The 13,810-nt window shown below is 46.1% G+C and overlaps 1 protein-coding gene across 2 annotated transcripts in view; it reads right to left on the bottom strand.

Moving 5' to 3' along the window:
- Nucleotides 1-13,810, bottom strand: part of MYO1E (myosin IE) — a 224,461-nt gene that overhangs the window by 23,888 nt on the left and 186,763 nt on the right. For both annotated transcript variants that reach the window (XM_003353343.5, XM_021073512.1), the window contains exons 22-24: nucleotides 13,029-13,174; nucleotides 2,276-2,422; nucleotides 29-186 (exon numbers count right to left, since the gene is read on the bottom strand). In XM_003353343.5, coding sequence (XP_003353391.2) covers nucleotides 29-186; nucleotides 2,276-2,422; nucleotides 13,029-13,174 — 451 coding nt within the window. The remainder of the gene's footprint in view (nucleotides 1-28; nucleotides 187-2,275; nucleotides 2,423-13,028; nucleotides 13,175-13,810) is intronic.

Below are 13,810 nucleotides of genomic sequence, written 5' to 3'. Positions count from 1 at the left end.
GTCCCGCCCAGGGCCCATGAACACTTACGGGAGTTCTTGGGCAGCCCGGGTCCGATGCTGACCTGCAGCACTTTGTTGCTGGGTTTGAGGATGGCCAGGTCGCCAAAGCCCTGGTGGAACTGCACTTGCCGGGAGCCCCCAGCGCTCCAGGGACCCCAGTTCTCCTTTTTCAACTTGAGTTCAAGCCTGTGACAAGCATATTTGCTGGAATTAACAAGTGGGGACGAGGCAGTGGGGATATGGCGCTCACAGGCCCCAGAGTGGAGCTGTGCTGCTGGGCAAACTTGCTGTAAAAACCAGGGAAGGCTCTGAGACACCAGTTGGTGAGGGAGGTGCCCCAGCACAGAGACAGGGTCCCTTTGTCAAGTGGATACAGATGGGACTGCCCCGGGGACAGAGGAAGGGCCAATCACCAGGCCATACCACCACCTCTCTCTGATTGCCTTGGATCTGTGTTTGTGGAGGACACACTGGCTTAGAGATGCCAGACACAGGGAGCCCACATCCCCTTTGCACAGAACATGGCTACTGTTTAGTAAGTTCTATTCTTCCACCCTCACCTCCACGCCAGTTAGCAAAAAAGACAACACTAGCCACTGATAGCCAAATAAAAGGGACATTTACTCACAAGTGCAAAACCACAGCCAGTTTTTATTTTCTGCACTGTCTGTATGTCCACATGATGCAATTCCATATCTGCCCTTTTTATTTTTATTTTTTCGTCTTTTTTCTAGGGCTGCACCCACGGCATATGAAGGTTCCCAGGCTAGGGGTCTAATCGCAGCTATAGCAGCCGGCCTACACCACAGCCACAGCAATGCGGGATCCGAGCTGCGTCTGCAACCTACACCACAGCTCATGGCAACACCAGATCCTTAACCCACAGAGCAAGGACAGGGATAGAACCCGAAACCTCATGGTTCCTAGTCGGATTTGTTAACCACTGCGTCATGATGGGAACTCCTGCCCTTTTTATTTTGGCCACGTCCATGGCATACAGAAGTTGTCGGGCCAGGGATTGAACCCCAAACCACAGCTGTAACCAGAGCCACAGCAGTGACAATTCCGAAACTTTAACCCACTGAGCTGTGGGGAAATGCCCACATTCTGTCCTTTCTAACTTACATTCTTTCCTGTTGTAAGATGAAAAAACTATAATTGTAAGTAGCTGTCTATTATTCTATTGAGTGGTTTGGCTAAGCATCTTCTTCCTTTTTTTTTGAGTTCTTCCTTTATCACAAGTTCCCAGACAAAAATAATTGCCCCTGGTTCCTCATGGCAAATGGTTCTTTGGAAAAGCTGCAATGAATTCATTCTGCTTCCAGCATCTATTTCCCTGCAACCACAGCAGCATTAGCTGTGGGAAGCAAGCTCCCCTCCTCATGGAATTAAGGCTTTATGCTGGCCTCTTGCTTGCGGGTAGGAAAAGATGGAGGACACCCCCATTTTACAGACGGGGGAATTTAAGATGGAAATAAAAGCTTTCTCAGCAAACATGAGGTCAGAAGTTCAGCAGCCCGCCAATGTCTGGTCTGTGAGACCATGTTGTTAAAGCAAATGAAGGTGAGTCCAGACACAAGATGCTGCCACCCTGCCCCCAAGGCCCTAAGTGCACCACCAATAGGCTGCATTATGCATTGGTCTTGGGAACTTAAGCTTCCATTTCAATCACTTCTGCTTCCAGCTTTACTTTGCCTTTTTTTTTTTTTTTTTTTGTCTTATGTCTTTTCTTTTTGGGGCCGCACCTGCGGCATATGGAGGTTCCCAGGCTAGGGGTCCCATCGGAGCTGTAGCTGCAGGCCTACGCCACAGCCACAGCAATGCCAGATCCGAGCCGGGTCTGTGACCTACACCATAGCTCATGGGATTACCGGATCCTTAACCCACTTAGTGAGGTCAGGGATCGAACCCACAACCTCATGCGGATTCGGATTTGTTTCCGCTCTGCCACGATGGGAATTCCCAGCCTTACTTTACTTCTGTCTGCTCTGCTAAATAAAATATTCTTATACTGGTGATATCTAAAAACTATACTTCCTGGCCTCATTTTTGTGACCTTTGTCCCATGGATAAAATATACAATTTGATGAAATCAATATCCCACAGAAATGCCGAAGTGACCTTCTCAAAGGCTGTGACAACCATCCGGATTGTTTTCTGTAGGCCCTAAGAGTCCATGGGGAGCCAGGCAGACACCGACCCCTGCCCTGATGGCCTCCCCTCCCTGCAGCCTAGACCCCCAGCAGTGAGACCAAGGCCCCATATCCCAACTTACGTGTTGCTAAATTTCAGAGGTAGTTGCTTCTGGGTTTTTTCCTCATAACGCTTTGCTAAGAGGCTCAAGAACTCAGTTTTGAAGACGGATTCAAGCAAACTGTCATACTCTTGCTCATGAAGAATAAAAATGTCATCCTGCATGGTACTGCAAAGAGATTGGAAAGACATAATGAAAGATGCACGTTTGTTTATTCCGTGATTTTTTTCGCTCCCTTTATAAGCCTGAGATAGCACTAGGTTTCTACTATCTTTCTGCAACTGACAATGTTTAAAACAAAACACAGTAATGAAGTACATAAAATCTCTAAAATCAGCTTTTTTAAAGAGAAGTTTAGGAGTTCCTGTCTTGGCTCAGTAGGTTGAGAAGCCAACTAGTATCCCTAAGGACTCAGGTTCAATCCCTGGCCTTGCTCAGTTAAGGATCTGGCGTTGCTGTGGATGTGGTGTAGGTCAGCAACTGCAGCTCTGATTCAACCCCTAGCCTGGGAACTTCCGCTTGCTGTGGGTGTGGCCTTCAAAAGACAAAAGAGAAAAAACTTCATAACCCACCCAAAGCAAAACTGAAATATATCTCACATGATTTTTCAGGTCAGGAATTTAAGGGCACTTTAGTCTGTATGCCTCCACCCCAAATCTATTTTCAAAATCAACTTCTAAGAGTTCCCGTCATGATGCAGTGGTTAACGAATCCAACTAGGAACCATGAGGTTGTGGGTTAAGGATCCGGTTTTGCTATGAGCTTGGGGTGTAGGTTGCAGACGCGGCTCGGATCATGCATTGTTGTGGCTCTGGCATAGGACGGTGGCTGCAGCTCTGATTAGACTCCTAGCCTGGGAAACCTCCATATGCCGCAGAAGCGGCCTTGCAGCGGGGGGGCGAGGGGGGGGGGAAATTCAACCTCTATGTTCTTAAAATCATAAAATCCAGAATGTTATGATTAGAATGTGACTGAAAAGCATCACTTCCACAGACGTTAGCTCCAAATTAGGAGAATTTATGATATGCTTGCAGCTATTATAACAAATTCTAACTTGAAGAGCTGTAAGCTCAGTTGTCACAAGGGAGGCTTCTGTCCTGCACTTCACATGCACATACAGGAGCCTTTCAGGGCTTTGCTTATATCGCATGCCAGGTGCTACTGAATATGCAGACGCAAAGCACAGAGAAACGTGGGACAGGTGTACGTACACATAGCAAGCGGTCCCCACCTTTGGGTGGGTCAGAAAAAAACACTCGATCGTGGGAGCTGTTTGTCCTCCTGCCCACAGGGGAGGGTCTGTCAGGAGCTGCAGGATGAATGGAAGAAAGGGGTAGAGCCAGTCCTGGGGAGAATGCTTAGTGGGGGGGGGTACTGATTGGACAGTTCCATCTCCAGGCCCAGTGAAACTTCGTGGAAATGACAACGCATATAATTGAGAATTTTCTATCCTTGGTTGATATAGCTTCTACGTATAGCTCAGTAGAAGGAGGCCACCATCCCCAAAGCTTCAGAATATATGACTTTATCATCACCTCCCAGCAACACTGCCAAACATCTAAGACAAACAGAGAAAGAAGGGCATTTCATTAGGGATGGCAAGTGTTTTGCCAGGCACTAAAAACAAAGGAAGTGAACCTGCTTCAATTTCAACCTCTCCCAGTGTAGGAAGTGCCAACGACATGGTTCTTTCAGCAACACAGGAGCTGTCCCTGTGCCCCACTCTCGGGGCCCAGGTACCAAGGCATCAGTATGATCACTGTGCCAGAGAGTGAGGCAAGGATGGTGGAGTGGGTGTAGAGAATACTTCGAGAGGAGATTCTTCCTCCACATAGAATAGGATCCATAGAAACTGCAGCTCCTGTGGTCTCTCTGTTCGGTCGCAAGAATGTGACAAGGTTGCAGCAGGCAGTCTGTGGGACCAGGGGTGTTTTGTGGGCAGAGAGAGCCTTGGTGGATGACCCCAGGCTTGTTAAGAACCTCCCTTGAGCTGAGGCAGGGAGCAAACGCCTTGTACCTGGCTGAGCCAGAAGCTACAGTCACAGACTCTGTCTTGGAAACCTCAGCCCCTCAGTCTCCCTAGAGGAGAGCCTGGTAATCCACAGGAGAATAAAGGTCAGAGGGAGGACCCCACTACAGGTGGAACGCAAAGGCCCAGGATGGCAGCATCCACAAGGCACGGGGGAGGCATGGAGTAGACCAGCAGCAAGATACCATCATCAGGGAAAGGAGCGTGGCCCTCCACAGCCTGTCCACTGAAGGCGAGAACACCCAAGAGTTCTTGGATGTGACATCAGAACACGTTACAGGCATTTGGGCTGGTGCACAAGGTCACTATTATTACCTCGAGGGTTTGTTGTCAAACATTCCCATATCACAACCACACGACTTGTGCTCAGCTTTGTTCTTGTGGTGAAGACTCTGACCAACAATGGTTTAAACAACTGCGTTTTTATCTCTGTCACTCAAGAGCATGCGCAAAAGCAATTTGGGGCCAACACGACAGTTCCACAGTGCCTGGGTCAGAGCGTCTACTCCTCCCCTTTAAGGTACAAGTCATTTCTGCTCACACCCCATTGGCCAGAACTATGTCACATGGTCATACCCAGCTGCAGAGAGCCTGGGAAATGCAGTCTTTGGGCCGCTGGCTACTAACATGGAAAGGAGAGAGTGGTTATAACAGGACAGCTCACAATCGTCACTCTCCCTCCTTGTTTAGAGACTTTTCCCAACTTGGAATGAGAACCTTTTCTTAAAGTTGGAGAATAATGTACTGCAGAAGGTGTGGCTGCAAAGCTGCCATCATCTGCCTGTTTCTAGGCAAATGCAAATTCTAGAATTGTCTCAATCACTTCGATTATAGCAATTCAAAGCTGCAAAGGGCACTCGTAAAAGCTGCTCAGAGCAGCTATCCCACATCGTTTGGAATTAATGCAATAAAGCCTCAGTATCCTAGCAGAGGTCTAAGAAGAGCGATGAGTTAGGAAGGAGGGTGTACAGTAGGGGAAGAGTCAGACACGAAGCACCACACTTGGTGTGTGGGGTGGAGTGAAACTTCCATTTCAGCTGCTTGACTCAAAGTACGCTTTGACCTGTCTGGGCAGGTCTGTTTGTCTGGCTGTACTTTAGGCGGAACAGTGATTATTCACTGGGGTTAATGAGCCCAACGCAAGAAATCTTAGCAGTTTAACGTGCTCAGATGTATTAGGAGATTCAGGATCATAAAGAAATAAAGCAAGCTGGCCAAAACATCATGGTCAATTATCAGCCTGAGTCTGGAAATGAGAAGAGATTGTTTGGACACTTGGACTTGAACCCTCAAATTCAAAACCCCTCCCTTCGGTGACCCAGGTCCAGGAGTCAGGAAACCATCTTCACCCAGGCCAGCATTTCAGCTCATTCCTCCGTCCTGAGCCCCAGGCTTCCAGATCAGAAAACAAAGCTTTTACATGATTTTTTCCCTAAAAAATCAGACTTATTTTTGGACTTCACCCCTGTCTTTTTCATATGCTAAAGTTGCAATTCCTTACAGATGTTTGACGAAGTATCCTGTGTTGAAAGACCCTTTGCTGGTCCCTGGTTTGGCTCGGCTTCTTCTTTATCCTCTGTCTTTGCGGCTGACTGTGGTACTGCTGACAATGCTAGAAAATCTTGCTTTACTCCCTTAACCAGTGTCTTCTTCACAAAAATGGTAGTTACAAAATACTGGGTATAGTCTCAAAGGAGTTGTTTTTTATTTTTTATTTTTTTCTTAAGCTAAAAGGCAGTTTCAGCTAGGACAGCCTGCCTTTTGCTTAAGCCTTAAAAAAAGTTTCCTGCTTATGAAATAGATGCTCCATTTCGTAAAGTGAAAACTGCAGAGGTGGAAAGAAAAGAAAATAAACCTTACCCAGAATGCTACTGCTTAGAGAAACCAGTGGCAGCGGTCTGGGGTCCTATTTAACTTCTCTGAGGAACTGCAAATACACGTGGTGTCAGGCCCCAGCACAGGGCCCCCAAAGCTCTGCCCAACCCCTTGGGGAAAAGGCTCGCTCCCGTCTTTTTGATCCCAGGAGTGGCCTGGATACTAGTCTTTCCACATTGGTAAGCTGTGTACCATGTCTGTACTCAGGGGACTGACACTCCTTCCAGAACAGGATGGAGCTTCTTGAGACAGGGACTGTGTCTTAATCACGTTTGAACCCAGAGCTGATGAGTTAAATGTTCAATCCAAAAGTGGCCATGACTTCCAGGTTTCCAAAGTGCCGAGGCCACAGCGAGTCAAGATTTCAGGAATGAAGAGTTCCCAATGTGGCTCAGCAGTAATGAACCCAACTAGCAACCATGAGGACACAGGTTCAATCCCTGGCCCCTCTCAGTAGGTTAAGGATCTGGTGTTGCTGTGAGCTTGTGGTGTAGGTCACAGATGCGGCTCGGATCCCCCCCCCTTTTTTTGCTTTTAGGGCCACACCCGCGGCGTATGGAGGTTCCCAAGCTAGGGGTCGAATCGAAGCTACAGCTGCTGGCCTATGCCACAGCCACCGCTTGGATCCCATGGTGCTGTGGCTGTGGTATAGCCTGGCAGCTATAGCTCCGATTCAACTCCTAGCCTGGGAACCTCCATATGCCGTGGGTGTGGCCCTCAAAAGGCAAAAAATAAAAATTTCAGTAATGAGTCAGGTCAGTTGAGCAGGTAGTGAAGCAGCTGTTCTTATTGCCAGAGGTTTAGGACAATCAGGCAATGAACCATTCTGGGCAAGAAGGTATTACCCAGGGTAGTAGGGGCCTCTGTCTAAAGTCCCCTCTTCCAGGCTGGTTTCCCATTACGTACAAGTACTGGAAAGTATATGGACCAAGAGAGTCAGCTTCTGGTCTTAGCCCCTGGGGGTCAGATATGGGAATGAGGAGGATTCCTAGAAGCTTCATCATAGTCCCATGTGCGAGATTTTAAGATACCAACACCATCCCCTAAAAATAGGAAGGCAAAAACATGGGCTATGGCCCTTGTGGTCATCCTTTCAGCAAGTTGAGTTTTTCAAATAAATGAGACAAGGTGAGTTCAGTAGATGGACAAGAAACAGCTCTTGAAGGATCCTTCAAAAACTGAAGCTTAGCCTCTGTCAGCAGAATTTCCTAAACCTGAGAAATCTAGTGGCTAACCTATATATGGGTCAGCTCTGATATTTCCACCACGTCCCCAGTGAGGACAGCAAGACAGGTGTCAGTGTTTTAGTCTTTTAGTTAGATAAGGATATTCCTTTCCCTTTGAGCAACTGGAGTCTTCATGGCTCTCTGAGCTACTGGACCTAATCTATTTTTTTTTCCTCGTAAGTTAAAAAAAAATTAATTTTAATTTTTATTAAATATAGTTGATTTACAGTGTTGTGCCAACTTTTGCTATACAGCAAATTGACCCAGTCATACATAGATATACATTCCCTTTCTTATATTATCATCAATGGTCTATCCCAAAGAGATAATTCCCTGTGCTACACAGTAGGACTTCACTGCCTATTCTAAATGTAATAGTTGAAATCCACTAACCCCAAACTCCCTGTACATCCCACTCCCCCCTCCCCCTTGGCAACCACAAATCTGTTCTCTATACCTGTGAGCCTGTTTCAGTTTTGTAGATAGGTTCATTTGTGCCATATTTTAGATTCCACATATAACTCATAAAATATGGTACTTATCTTTCTCTTTCATACTTCACTTAGTATGATGATCTCTAGTTGCATCATATAATGCGATAATGCTGCTGTGAGTGGCATTTCATATTTTTTTTTACGGCTGAGTAGTATTCCATTGCATATATGTACCACATCTTAATCCATTCATCTGTTGAGGAAACTTCAGGTTGTTTCTATGTCTTAGCTATTGTGACTAGTGCTGCTATAAACATAGGGGTGCACATATATTTTTGAATTATAGCTCTGTCTGAATATATGCCCAGGAATGGGATTGCTGGATCATATGGCAGTTCTATTGCGAGGTACCTCCATACTGTTTTCCATAGTGGTTGTACCAATTTACATTCCCACCAACAGGGTAGGAGGGCTCCCTTTTCTCCACAGCCTCTCCAGCATGTGCTACTTGTAGACTCATTAATGATGTGCTTAGTGATTAAGGACACCATTCTCGATCCTTTTGTAGTTCCTGAGCATGATGATTGGTGTTTCCGTTCCTGCGTGACATGTGCCTCCCTCAAAGCTTGTTATGACATTGGCACATTACCCATCTGACGTAAAAGAAAACAAAAACAAAAACAAAACGACACCATTCTGACCGGTGGTAGGTGGTACTTCATTGCAGTTTTGATTTGCATTTCCCTAATAATAAGTGATGTTGAGCATCTTTTCATGTACCTATCGGCCATCTATATGTCTTCTTTGAAGAATTGTCTATTTAGGTCTTCTACCCATTTTTCGATTGGGTTGGTTGTGTTTATGTTATTGAGTTGTATGGGTTGTTTGTATATGTTGGAGAGAGAGCAACTATTTTCTCCCATTCTGTAGGCTGACTTTCCTTTTTTTTTTTTTTTTTTAATGGTTTCCTACGCTGTGCAGAAGCTTGGAAATTTGATTGTATTCCACTTGTTTATAGGATTTACTTAAAAATTTTTAATTATTATAATTGAAGTGATAATATGTACATATAATATTTCAGTACATTTATGAAAGGAAGACTTCTAAAAATATGTCTAGGAAGGATTAGGAAAAACATTTTCTTATGGAAAATTTCAAATATATAAAAAAGCAGAAGAACAGAATGAACTTCCACATGTCAGGAGGTTTCAACAATGATCGATCCAGACAATCAAATTTGTGTACAGTTCCACTACTCTCCCCACTTCCACATACCACCTAGGTTATTTTAGAGCAGAGTCTAAGTATTGTATTATTTTAGCCTTAAATACTTCAGTGTGTATCTCTAAAAGATAAAGCCTCCTTAAATACAAGTAACCACAATACCATTATCACACCTAAAGAAATGAAAAATAAATCCTTCATATCAAAAATTTAGCCATGTTCACATTTCCCAAAATTATCCCATAATTTTTTTTTTTTTGATATGGTGGATTTGTTTAAATAGGGAGCTGTGAACCCATTTGGCTTTGATAGTAGTGATGTTGCAAGAGTTAGTGGCGGGCTGAAAGGTCAACCTTATGAGACACTGAGAGTAGGACCAGGAAAAAGCCAGTAGGTGTTTATTCTAGTCAACAGCCAAGAGGAAGCCTTACCAAGTCTTCAAACCACACGTCACAACTTTTTTCCTGACATCCAAGACAACTGTTAAAAATCTTTCTTTCTTTCTTTTTTTTTTGTCTTTTTGTCTTTTTGCCATTTCTTGGGCCGCTCCCTCGGCATATGGAGGTTCCCAGGCTAGGGGTTGAATTGGAGCTGTAGCCACCGGCCTACGCCAGAGCCACAGCAACGTGGGATCCGAGCCGCGTCTGCGACCTACACCACAGCTCACGGCAACGCCGGATCGTTAACCCACTGAGCAAGGGCAGGGACCGAACCCGCAACCTCATGGTTCCTAGTCGGATTCGTTAACCACTGCGCGACGACGGGAACTCCTAAAAATCTTTCTTTATACCAATATGGAAATATATTGAGAACATACACGGAGACACACGTTTTCTCTCTCTCTCCCTCCGTGTCCTGGTACCACAATCACTTTTCACTCCGGGTTTGACTCCGCATACTCCATCGCCCGTCTGGTTGCATTCCTAACTTGGTGTATATTACGAGCTTAACTCAATAGATGAAGGAAATGAGGGACTCAGTTATTAATCTTGGCAAGTGGAGGGCTCAGTAACTGTAACATGCTGAGATGCCAAATTCAAATGACTCAGGCTTTTTTCCCCCTAGAGCCAGAACAGATTTCAGGCTAAGTACCTCATTTTATTATATCCTCTAACAAGGAAAGGCCACAAGGAAGCACACTTCCAGACCATGAATACCAAAGAGAAAGCAGAGAAAGAATCTGATTTTATAATGAGACACTCTGTCTCCAGAGGCTGTGAGAGAAGAAGAAAAAAAAAAAAAAAGACAGGGAGTTCTCTTGTGGCTCAGCGGTAATGAGCCTGACTAGTATCCAGGAGGACATCGGTTTGATCCCTGGCCTCGTTCAGTGGGTTAAAGATCCGGCATTGCTGTGAGCTGTAGTGTAAGTTGTAGACGAGGCTTGGACCTGATGTTGCTGTGGCTGTGGTGTAGGCCAGTGGCTACAGCTCCAATTCAACCCCTAGCCTAGGAACTTCCATGTGCCGCAAGTGCAGCCCTAAAAAGCAAAACAAACAAACAAACAAACAAACCCACAGCAGGAGGAGTTCCCGTCGTGGCGCAGTGGTTAATGAATCCGACTAGGAACCATGAGGTTGCGGGTTCGATCCCTGCCCTTGCTCAGTGGGTTAATGATCCGGTTTTGCCATGAGCTGTGGTGTAGGTTACTGACACGGCTCGGATCCCGCGTTGCTGTGGCTCTGGCGTAGGCCGGTGGCTACAGCTCCGATTCAACCCCTAGCCTGGGAACCTCCCTATGCCGCGGGAGTGGCCCAAGAAATAGCAACAACAACAACAACAAAAAGACAAAAAGACCAAAAAAAAAAAAAAAAAAAAAAAAAAAACCCCACAGCAGGAGAAAACTTGAGTGTGACTATCCCACACTGTGATAAGCCTCGAAGACTTGATCAACAGGACAGCAAGTGCTTGATACAAATGTCAGCATATGATTATCAGGCACTCCTTGAGGGGTCTGAAGACTCGGACCATAACGATAATAAGAACAAGAATCACTCAGAGTAATTAATGAGCATGTGAACCCATAGCTGTGACTCTGCGACTTTCAGTCCCATGTACTGTTCACTATACACAGAACGTTTCAGCTCAACCAGCTTAGCCCAGGTGTAGCTGGATCCATGCAAGAAAAAGAGACGCTTCCAACTGGCCTCCGTGGACACTGAGGGCACCCTCAGGGCCCAACCAGCCAGAAAGAGCAGGGCCAGCAGAGCTGCCTGGCTCAGATTTCAGTCCAGCCAGTGAGTTGAAGGCTCAGAAAGACCAGCTTTTCTGTGAAATTCATGCCACGGAGACCCATCTGAGGTGAGGCAACTTACAAGTTCTACCACATCCTGAGGTGAAGTGTTTTAAACACTTACCTTCCCTGTACTGCCTGGCCCTTTATCAGAAAAACTGGGAACAGACAGAATGGGAAACCACAGGGACACAGGCAAGAATGGACACAACTTAAAATCTGCTTTGGTTATCACACTGGAGCCAGGATTTCCAGCCTAGCAGGTCCAAGGCCTAGGCACATAAAACCACTGCTTTTTCCTAAAAGGAGGCAATTTGTCCTCTGTGCGGAATAGGAGCTTCGAGGTGTCCTAATTCCTGGAAGACATGTTCTCCAGCAACCAGGACATCTTTACTTTCATTTATTTATTTATTTTTTTAGGGCGACACCTGCGGCATGTGGAAGTTCCCAGGCTAGGGGTTGAATTGGAGCTGTAGCTGCTGGCCCAAACCACAGTCACAGCAACGCAGGATCTGAGCCGCAACCTATACCACAGCTCATGGCAACGCCAGATCCCTAACCCACTGAGTGAGACCAGGGATGGAACGCTCATCCTCATGGATAGTAGCTGGGTTGGTTACTGCTGAGCCACATCGGAAACTCCTGGAACATTTCTACTTTTAATGTGATGCAGCCTGAAGGCTGCTCTGGCAAGAAGCAGTGGTATCTTCAGAAGGATGCACTCAAGGAGGAAGCTGCTGGGCTCAAAGGGGCTTTTCTTCCTCTTTTACTAGCTTCCAGTGCACTGACAGGATCTCCCTCATAGGAGGGAGCTTAGTCTAGGAAGTATTAGCATATGAAGAGTTAGGGAATCTCAGCCTGCAAGGAAGCCCCTCTGCCAAAAGCAAGCCAGAATGCTGACAGGAAGAGCAAGTTCCCGCCTGTGAACTTGGAGCTGAAGGGAGCATCTGGCAATGACTCCAGGATTGCAGATTATGGAGACCAATCCTGGGCATTAACAAGAGGAAGGGCTTCAAGGACTCCAAGAAAACTTCCCTTTTAGGACACTCAGAGGTCACAGCTGTCATAAAACTAAAAAAGCTTTACTGATGACCTCAAGGCCACCTCTGCTTGGCCTTTCCTGGTGAAATGGGGTAGGTCTTCAACAAGAGCAAGGCGGGCTTGACGCTTGGCCCCACCGCAGTAATAGCAATTATGCTCGGCTTGTTTCACATACTAGGTTTATCTCTCACATTTTATGAGAACAAAGAATCCGAGGATCCCTTGATCAGAGGAGCAGATCAGAAGGCACCTTTTCTTGTCATCTCATTCCCTGAGGAATAAGATCGCCCTGAGACCCATGAAGGTCAGATCTTCCTAGGGAAGAAGAGGAAACTCAGTTCTTGTCATTTTTTTTTTTTTTTTGTCTTTTAGGACCGCACCAGCGGCATATGGAGGTTCTTAGGCTGGGGTCTAATTGGGGCTGTAGCCGCCAGCCTACACCACAGCTACACCAAAGAGGGATCCGAACCGTGTCTGCGACCTACACCACAGCTCATGGCGACGCTGGGTCCTTAACCCACGGAATGAGACCAGGGATCAAACCCGAAACCTCATGGTTCCTAGTCGGATTCATTTCCACTGGGCCACAGTGGGAACTCTTTCATCACGATTTTGATTGGGGAGCCTGCCTAGGCCCTTCCCTAGGCTGTGCGTGGAGTAGCAGAGGGTGATGCTGAGGCCAGAGGGGGCTGCCCCGCCCCCACCCCCCACTCACCTGAGGGACACGGACAAGATCCTCTCCATCTCAATTCTCCGCTTCAGCACCTCCTTCACCAGGCCTTTGTCTGGGCCTTGTTTGACCTTTTCTCGTCCAATTAAGTACAAACACTTGGGAGTAAGGAGCAAGTCTCGCTTGACACTCTGCAAGGAGAGGTGTGTTAAGAAAGGTCAAAGTGACAGCCGTCCACAAGATGGGCCTTTGTGCCAGGTGAAGGGAAGCTGTGTCAGATGGCAAAATTCTGCTACCTTTGGATGGCCACTCCATTTATCACCTAACCACATCTCTTGGGAGCAAAAGTGAGCATTATTAATGATTATTAGGTCAATGTATATAAAACCTCTGATACTTGACTCTCTTTGACTTACAAAAACGGCAGACTCATATGGATCCTCCTATGGTGTCAGGACAACAGGTGCGAAGGAACAGTCTGGGGCAAACCAAGGCATATGATGACCCTACTGCTACAGAATGTTTCTCACACAGGAATCCCTCAAGTGTCTGCCTATGTAATTTTTGTGAGTCCATGAAATTTTCACCTTTTAAAAATTGGTAAATTTTAATTTCACAGATAATCCTTAAAAATATAACATAAGCATACTGTGTTACACGCAGACACTACTGAGAGCCCATGTTTGCATTCAACTCCACCGCTAGAGCAGCTGGCACCACATTCAGGTTGTAAGGAATGATTTGGTTTCAGCAAAACATCATCATCCTTCTTGCTAAATGAATCTTGTTATTTATTTCATTGTTTTCCTTTCCTGACCAAAAAACAA

Source organism: Sus scrofa, chromosome 1 (assembly GCF_000003025.6).
Source record: "Sus scrofa isolate TJ Tabasco breed Duroc chromosome 1, Sscrofa11.1, whole genome shotgun sequence".
In the NCBI taxonomy this organism is placed as follows: Eukaryota; Metazoa; Chordata; class Mammalia; order Artiodactyla; family Suidae; genus Sus; species Sus scrofa.
The sequence above is the reverse complement of the archived record's forward strand: the minus strand, read 5'-3'. Positions and strand labels throughout refer to the sequence as shown.